The sequence below is a fragment of the Bicyclus anynana genome, chromosome 20 (genome assembly GCF_947172395.1).
Source record: "Bicyclus anynana chromosome 20, ilBicAnyn1.1, whole genome shotgun sequence".
NCBI lineage: Eukaryota > Metazoa > Arthropoda > Insecta > Lepidoptera > Nymphalidae > Bicyclus > Bicyclus anynana.
The window spans coordinates 2302026-2312005 of NC_069102.1; the positions used below are offsets into that span (position 1 = coordinate 2302026).

Sequence of the window (9980 nt, forward strand, 5' to 3'; positions counted from 1 at the left end):
TATCTTCCGTGCTGCCAATGGAATAATTTGGGATTAATGCTGAAATTCATCATCATCATCATTCTCAGCCTAATTTAGGGCCCACTACAAGGCCATACCTCTCTAATTATAGAGGGGATAAGGAGCTCCAGCCACCACAACATCCACCTCTATTGTCATATCATCATTAACAACCCATATTCGGCTCACTGTTGAGCACGAGTCTCCTCTCACAATGAGAGGGGTAAGGCCTTTGTTCACCACACTGGCAAAATGAGGATTGGTAGACATCACACCAGTAGAGAATTAAGAAAATTCTCAGGTATGCAGGTTTCGTCACAAAGTTTTTCCTTCACCGTTTGAGACACGTGATATTCAATTTCTTTAAATAAACTTAACAGAAAAGTTGGAGATGCATGCCCCGGACCGGATTCGAATCTACGCCTTCCAAATCTAAGGCAGAGGTCATATCCACTAGGCTATCACGTATTATTGAAGTAATTGAAATGCACTGTATTTAGTGTACTTATTCTGAGAGTGAAAATGAAAGAAAGGTTAATAAAGTTTACTACAAGAATTGAAAAATATACAGATAATATAACAAAGTATAAATAGTCTATACAAAATAATATTTTTATCATTAACCACCAACATCATGGTACTATTACACATGCTCTAAAATAGCATGCTAAAAACGTGCTATTAAGTATGCTCCATACGAGCATGCTTATCATCAGTTTACATTTGCTGGTAATACGCATGCTATTTTTAAGTATGGTGAAGAGAATACATAATAGCAATGCTGATCGACTAGCATACTCATTATGCAAACCTGTTCAGACATGTTGAAAGCACGCCCCCTTTCACCCGCGCAGCAAGTAGCATGCTCATAAATCGCACGACTGCTGATTCTTGAGCAAGCTCGAAATAAGCATGCTCATTATTAGCAATGTTGCGATTCATATGCTAATAAGTAGCAACTGCTCAATAGTAGCATGCTTTCGTGCTTGAAATGAGCATGTGTAACAGTAGCTTTAAGTAGATATTTGCATATATAATTGTCATTTTCTTGTGCATTATAAAACATTTTAAAATTCGGAATCCACTTTCGTTGTGTCCTCTTATCGGGAGACTCCTTGTGGCATCTCTATTAAGATAATCCCTGTACGATTAGTTTGAAGCTTTAAATTGCTATACATCATACAATACGATATAGATAGGTATTGTGTGTTGAACAATCAATTTTTGTTCTTCTAAGGAACGTTCATTATTGTCTAATGTACGAACTCATTATTTAAAATTATCCAACACATCCTTGATAACACTGTTTTGATAAAAACAATGTACCTACCATTGAGTTACCATGTACAACGTTCTAGAGAAGACACTCCGTAATGCACGAAAGGAGATCATTCATTTTGGGCCCTTTTTGAAAGTGCCGGCCAACGAAAAAAAATAGCACGAATCGATAGAACTAGTCATTTGGAGTAATAGTTAATATGGCATGAAAGTTGTAGGAGGGCTCTGAACCAAGTTATACAGGTTCGACGATTCGTTGTTTCCATACATTTTGTCAATTTTCAAAAGTGCCCGCCAAGAAAAAAAACTGGTACGTATCGTTAGAACTGTCCATTTGGAGCAATAGTTACTACGGCTCAAATGTAGTAGGACTGCACTGAACCAAGTTATACAGGTTCGATCACTCGTCACTTCTATACATTTTTCTGAGTTTTGTAAGTGCCCGCAAACAAAATAAATCATACGTATCGTTATAAATAGCCATTTGCAGCAATAGTTACTATGGCATAAACATTGTAGTATAGCTTTGTGTAGAGTTATACAGTTTAAATAATTCGTCCAACCCATTTATTTTATTGATTTTTTAAAGTACCGTTTAACAAAAATATGGTACTTATGGTTAAGACTGCCCATTTGGAGTAATAGTTAGTATGGCACAAATGTTGCAAGATTGTTCTGAACCAAGTTATACAGGTTCGATGTCTCGTCACTTCAATGTATTTGATGGAGTTTTGTAAGTTACAAAGTAAATGCTATTTATCGTTATAACTAGCCATTTTCAGTAATAGTTACTATGGCATAAACGTTGTAGTATAGATCCGAATCAAGTTATACTGTTTAGATGATTCGTCAAATCCATATATTTTACTGATTTTTTAAAGTACCGTTCACCTAAAATATGGTACCTAACGTTAAAACTAGTCATTAGGAGCAATAGTTAGTAACACGTCGCACACGCTTCAGAAAAAATTCTAGTAATAATGATTCTAAGCATTTGCACAAATTCAACATTATGGTGCAAATGTAACTGAAAATTGTGTTATTGTGCATTGAGAGAAATAAAAACGTTTTATTAAGTTCCTCAAGTAATTGTAATTTCGGTTTACAAGCTTGAATAACATAACAAATACACGCACAACGGCAAATCACATGGCTAAGTGCAGAAACGGTCCAGAAGGAAGAACATAACAAATAATGATGACACAGCTCTTACACAATGATGACATTTATTTCATATTATTAGTTAAGTATTCATCATTATTCCCTATTTATTGTTCCCCATTACATTCAGATATCAACAAAAACAAGAGTGACGAATTATCGAACGCAAATAACTTGGATCAGAGCAATCATACAATGTTTCTGTCATACCTACCAACTAACTGCTTAAATCGATAAAATGCATAGAAATTAAGAATCATTGAACTTGTATAACATGGCTCAGAGCAGGCCTACAACGTTTGTTGTACTATACTAACTATTACTCCCCGTTCCTATTATAGCCAGTTCTAATGATACGTACCATTTTAATGGTTGGCACTTAAAAATTGTGAGAAGTGACGAGTGATCGAACCTGTATAACTTGGTTCAGTGCAGTCCTACTACATTTGAGCCGTAGTAACTATTGCTCCAAATGGACAGTTCTAACGATACGTACCAGTTTTTTTTCTTGGCGGGCACTTTTGAAAATTGACAAAATGTATGGAAACAACGAATCGTCGAACCTGTATAACTTGGTTCAGAGCCACCTGACAACTTTTATGCCATATTAACTATTGCTCCAAATAGCTAATTCTAATGAGTCGTGCCATTTTTTTTTGTTGGCCGGCACTTTCAAAAAGAGCCCAAAAATGTATGGAGCGTGAATGATCTCCTTTAACATTATCCAAATACATCCCTGTGATAATACTGTTTTAATAAAAACAATGTACCTATCATTGAGTTACAACTACTACGTACTAGAGAAATACACCCACTTATCCCTACTATGTTCCGTTCAACTGCGGCGATATACGTTATCAACCCATATACGGCTCACTACTGAGCTCGAGTCTCCTCTCAGAATGAGAGGAGTTAGGCCAATAGTCCACCACGCTGGCCCAATGCGGATTGGCAGACTTCACACACGCAGAGAATTAAGAAATTCTCTGGTGTGCAGGTTTCCTCACGATGTTTTCCTTCACCGTTTGAGACACGAGATATTTAATTTCTTAAAATGCACACAACTGAAATGTTGGAGGTGCATGCCCCGGTCCGGATTCGAACCCACACCCTCCGGAATTGGAGGCAGAGGTCATATCCACTGGGCTATCACGTCTCACGCGGCGATATAGCACTTCATAATTTCTTTAGAAACCGAGAGGAGTGTGGATTTTCATCCTCCTCCTAACAAGTTACCCCCTTTCAATCTTAGATTGCATAATCACTTACCATCAGGTGAGATTGTAGTCATGGGCTAACTTGTAAAGAATAAAAAAAACGCCACGAGGTGTTGATCGCAAAAAAACATCATTCATTAACTGATATTTACCAATGTTTTAGCGCTGCAGCAAATAATATAATCACCCAGTCCAGCGCTGGCCTCCCGCTACGTTTCTACATGGCTATTGTTTGGAACAGCTTCTCTAATACGTATAGTAACTCAAAGGTACCAGGTGACGTCACGCTCTCACTCGTCCAATTGAACGACAGCCAATAGCCATTCAGTTCGTTGGTTTATAATGCAGTAGTCGTAGTCATTTATTATGACAAAGAATTTAGATAATTTATAACTCTTTAAGAGGAGAGTATAATTTTAGAAGTTTAACAAGTCTAAGTAACCTGGTGAGTTAAACCTAAGCTGTTAATTGGTAACAATTTTCTTATATTAGTAATTATTATCTATTTATTATGAAAGTTAAGTTAGTAAGTATATACTAAGGAGATGAAAAATCCTATAAAATGTATCTTTCTAATTTTATTATTGACAATATTACTGGCTATAATCTAACTTATGTAGGATAAGGTTGCAAAAACTAGTGCCATGGATTAAGTCGTACCTCAGCAATATGCCAATAGCCACCTAAGGGCAACCTTATCTTCATATTGGCAACTAACAGAGCCTTGCGATTTCACCCGCACCTTTTTCATTCCGTGGATAACTTATGTTATTCCCCAATGCTTTTCGTGTAAGAATTTTTTAAATCGGTCAAATATTTTTTGATGTTATTCTTTACATACAAGACTACAAATCTTTTTCTTTATAATATTAATATACTCTGATGAAAAAGCTGTAAAAGCTTTGTTACGTATAATAAAACCATTGAGTTTTTATAGTATTTTTCTTTTTTTTCAGACGCTATGCTGCTGTTATTTTTGATGGTTTTTGCAACGATTGACGGCATTAAAGGAGACTGTTCGTTTGTAGAATACTCTGGTCCTATTTGCACTGCCAAAATAACCTGTGTTGGAACAACTGAAGATATCGATACATTGTTAAACAATTGGCGTTGCATTAAATCTGATAGCCGACAATGGAATCGGTATACTGAAACGTATGATTATGAATTAAATGATTATAAATTAGATGTAGACGTTCAATTTGTAAATGTTGACGATAACGAGAATCCTTTAATTGGAATAGAAGAAGATACTAAAGTAGCGACATTGAATATTGGAAGTGGTAATCTAGTTTCAGTGCCTCCAATTATAAGCAGATTAATCGTATTGACCGAATTTTCTTTAACGTACAACCAAGTGGAAATGATAAATTTGAGAAAATTATCAGGTGTTTCCATGAAGGTCGTAAATGTATCTCACAACCAAATATCTACCATTGAAGAAGATGAAAATGTAAATCCATACCACAGCTTAGTTAGTAGCATTGATCTTAGCTATAATGCACTTGAATCAATACCTGATAATTGTTTTGAAATGTTTTCTACACTCATATATTTGGATCTTTCGTTTAATAAACTTAAACAATTCGATATACTGACATTTGAAGGAATAACGCAATTAGAGACTCTCAAACTCTCAAATAATGAAATTTCAGAAATTAGTCAAAACTTAGCAAGATTTAGGCACTTAAAAGATTTAGCTATAGATAACAATCAACTGACATCACTAACTGCTATAAGCTTTAAATCTTTGATCAGCTTACAAAAACTCAATCTTAGTTCTAATTACATAAAACATATTGAAGATGAATCTCTAGCTACTCTTAGAAATCTGAAAGAATTAGATTTAAGTCATAACAAAATAAACGCAATTCGTCAACATCTATTTCAAAATAACAACAAAATGTTCAAATTGTCTCTTTCCCACAATGATATAGAGAATATAGCAGGGGGTGCATTTAGTACAACTAATATATCCTTTTTTGATATACAAGATAACCATATTAGAGGATCAATAGATAGCGATACATTCCTAGGCATTTCTGTCGAAAGCTTAGATTTAAGTAAGGGTGGTGGTCTAAAAGCATTAGGTGATAAAGCTTTTAGCACTTTAGGTCAAAACTTGAAATATTTGAATTTGAGTAATAATTTATTAGAAAATATAACAGAATCCGCCTTTCAATCATTGGAAATACTTAGGATACTAGATTTGTCTTGTAATAACCTTGTTGATATTGAATTTAATACAAGCGATCTTACACAGTTAACAGAATATTATATTCAAAATAATTTAATCAAAAAAGTTAATTCTAAAATGTTCAAAAACATGAAAAGTTTGGTAAGGTTAGATTTATCGAATAATAAAGTTGAAGATATTGAATTTAGCTCATTTATTGATCTGACAAATCTTAGAGACCTTAATATTAGTAATAACGCTTTTGTGAACTCTTTAACACAAAATTTATTTCGAGGTCTGTACAAGGTAAACTCTTTAGATTTGTCGTACATAAAATCGGTTTCTTGCCTCAATGGAACGTTTTCTGGTATGGCTTCACTTGTTTATCTTAATCTTTCCCACAGTCTGTTCGATAATATCGAGTATGAAACCTTCAAAGCGACTGGGTCTATCAAAAGTCTTGATGTATCACATAACTTTTTACAAAATTTTCACATCAATACTTCAAGCATTCTACAAATATTAGAACTGTATCTTAACAATAACAAGTTACAAAATATTACAAGTGAAACATTTAAAAATTTACGCTTTTTAGAAAAACTAAATTTAGCTTATAATAATATTTATCATTTTGATTCTCGTGGGTTGCAATCAACGCCACATTTGCACTATTTAGACATGTTTTCTAATTACAATTTGCACGTTATGGGTGATGTTTTTAATAATTTGATTTTATCAAAAGTTTCGCTAAGGAATGTAAGACACAAATTTAATTTTGAAAAAGCTGCGAATACTTCAATATCAACGTTAATTTTATCAAATTGTGATATTGATGATATTAATTCTGTTTACGTTTATCAAATAAAAGACATTCTGAAATTAGATGCCAGTTCAAATAAAATCAAAGTATTGAACAAAGGATCACTGCAGAATATGAATATTCTCAACTGGCTCGATTTAAGTTTCAATATAATTTCCACTATTCAGCCTGGTACTTTTTTATCAAATGAAATGATAAATAGCTTGAACCTTTATAGCAATAACTTGCAATATCTCCAGTTTGGCGTACTTGATGGACTTAGAAATCTTCGTATTCTCAATTTATCAAACAATGAAATACACACGTTTGGCGTAAATCTTTTACACAGTAGTCCATATTTGAACGAGTTATTTCTTGATAATAATAATTTAAAAAGTATGGATTTCACAGCACTTAGCGAAACAAGTGTAAACATTATAACTATTGGTGGGAATAGTATATCATGCGATGCTTTGGCATATTGGAAAAAATATAATAACTATAACCTAAATGTTACTGCAGAAACATTTGATTTTGATTCTGAAAATATACATGGTATAGCGTGCAAAACAAATTCATCACGGGTTGAAAATAAATATGAAAATAACAACTTTAATATCACTAGCGATGTGAATGAGATAAAAAAAGCTGTTGATAACATTTATAACTATTTAAAAATGCCATTGAATGAGACATTTTCCAGAATTACTGCACTTTTGGAAAATAACCACAAATATTTTGACAATGCTTTAGCAAAATTGAATCGATCGGAAATAGTTTTCGATGAACAATTTCGAAAAAATGCTGTAAACAGTAAAAGTGACCTCTTACCGCAACTTTTAAACAATAGCGATAGAGTAGCAAACAACATTAACACAATGATAAGATTATTGGAAATAAATAATAACTTGACCAAATTAGGTAATATTCAGAAAGATAAATTACAATCACCGGTATTAATTGCTAATAATATGACAATTGGTAAATATGTAAACAATAATTCGACCGGTAGTGCTACAAAATTAAGTGCGGATTCACTTAATGAATTTGATAATAATACATTAGTTGATATAAAAATATTATTATATATTATAGCTTCGTGTTTTACTATTGCTATATTATTGTTTGTAGTGACAATAACTTATAAGTATTGGTATAGACAAGTTTCACACAGGGTGCATGTCAACCAATTGTATGACAGTGGGCAGTCGGTAAGAGGTGGCCTAGAAATGGAGTAAATTATTATTACGATATGGTTCATATGATTAAAGGAATTAAAATATACGTATAATAAGTGAGAAATATAGTATAAACAGTAAATAATTATGTGTTTTAAATTTCAGGAAGACGGTTTAACTTTAGATCTAGTTGTAAGGTAAACATTGTATCTAATGTTCACATTTTTGTTGAATCTATAGGATATAGTAGAAATGTAGCTACAGGGGTTCTACCGGAAACGGCCAAAGGAGAAGGAGGAAAGGAGAGGTCACATAGGACCTATTCGTACTTATAAGGTTAAAATGGAATTGATTTTAATACCTCGCTTTTTCCTAGATTTCTGTTTATATATTTCAAAATAATACTTATAAATTTATTACTGGTTATACACCTAATAAAAAAAAATAGATACATACTGAGTCAATAGAATTATTATGAATACATAATAATACACAATGTCAAGTCAACCATTATAGATAGTCGTTATTCTTCTTCGAAAAGTTTTGAAAAGCTTCGACCAACTACGTGAGAAGCTTTCGCTTGAGTGTTGAATCAAGGGAAGGTAATGATCAAGTGAAGGAAAGACGTCGAGTATTTTGAGAAGGTTCCTCACTCTGGAGCCCTGACCATATTGGTCCCTCGTACCAACCCTCCCTCCCCAAACCTCGTAACTTTAATTTTAAGTTTTCGAATAATTATTATCACCATTATCTTAAGTTAAATATTATTACATGACGTTTCGAAAGAGCTTGTAAACTAAGCCTATTTGAAATAAATGAATTTTGACTTTGACTTTGACTTATAGTGTTTTGTATTATATTTTGTAATTTATATTGACAATTAAATAATGTGTAAATAAATAAATAAAAGAAAAAATCAATTTGTAGTTTAATTTTTATTATTTTTAACATAGAGTTAAGGATCGGATACAGAAGGCATAAAATCTTAGAAGTTGAAACAAACGACCAGTTGACCTAGAAATTAGGTCGATTAACCACTCGCATGGTGTGAAAATTAAAAACAAATATATGCATTGCATTACAATTTCAAAGGGCCGACTCGGTGTCATATCTGAATTACCTACTTTACTTATTCTACCTGTAATTATTATTTACCTATTACACAAAGGTGTCAACACGGTGAAGGAAAAACATCATAAGGAAATCAGCAAATACCTGAAAATTTTAATTCTCTGCGTGTGTGAAGTCTGCCAATCCGCATTGGACCAGCGTGGTGGACTATTGGCATAACCTCTCTCATTCTGAGAGGAGACTTGAGCTTAGCAGTGAGCCGAATATGGGTTGATGACGAACCACTTGATATAAAACATCAAATTAATGAGAACCGCATCTTTCGTATTCTGTAAAGCCCATTGTTAATGAAAATCACAGTGGCTAACACACTGATTAGTAATTTTGATCAGTTAGCGAGAAATTAATGTCGAATACGAAATGCTGTGACTAGAGAATTACTCACAATAGCTAGTTGATGATATTCGTGTCTATCCATTAAAGTGACTCTGCCTATTCAGCAGAAACTGGTTTTTAAATTTTTTATATCTAATCCACTGCTTTTAAATATAATCCTCTTTGTCATCACTATTATCAGACGAATCTCTTCTCAGAATGAGAGGGATTAGGCCAATAGTCTACCACGCTGGCCCATTGCAGATTGGCAGCTTTCACTCACGCAGAGAATTAAAAAAAAATCTCAGTCATTTGCAGGTTTCCTCACGATGTTTTTCCTTCACCGTGTTGACACCTCTGTGTTTTAAGTAAATAATAATTACAGGTAAAAAGAGATTGACGAGATTACCGCCATGTGGAATGTTGAGTCAACTATTATTGTTCCGATAGTTGTTTCAGCCAATGGTCTTATAGCGAAAAGCTTCGACCAACACCTTAAGAAGTTTTCATTTAACTGTTGGATCAAGGGTCGGATACCGAAGGCAGTGATTTTTGAGACGGCGCGTATTGTGTGGAGGTTCCTCACTCTGGAGCCCTGACCACCGGTTGCTTGGGCACTCAAATGTCCCGCAGCGGGAGGGTTAATTTTTTTTATAAATATTTAATAGTGTTTTATATTATATTTTTAGATTAACATTGTTAAAAATTAAAACAAAAAGATAAAT

General features: G+C 33.5%; 1 protein-coding gene across 1 annotated transcript; it reads left to right on the forward strand.

Moving 5' to 3' along the window:
- Positions 1 to 94: 94 nt before the first annotated feature.
- LOC112054706 (toll-like receptor 3) lies at positions 95 to 8729 on the forward strand. The gene is made up of 2 exons (XM_024094573.2): positions 95 to 4101; positions 4613 to 8729. Exon 2 carries the CDS (start codon positions 4618 to 4620, stop codon positions 7867 to 7869), a length of 3252 nt encoding a protein of 1083 aa, XP_023950341.1. The 5' UTR covers positions 95 to 4101; positions 4613 to 4617; the 3' UTR covers positions 7870 to 8729.
- Positions 8730 to 9980: the final 1251 nt, after the last annotated feature.

Coding starts and splice junctions, on each gene's coding strand:
- LOC112054706 (XM_024094573.2), top strand. CDS start 4,618: ATGCTGCTGTTATTTTTGATGGTTTTTGCAACGATTGACGGCATTAAA.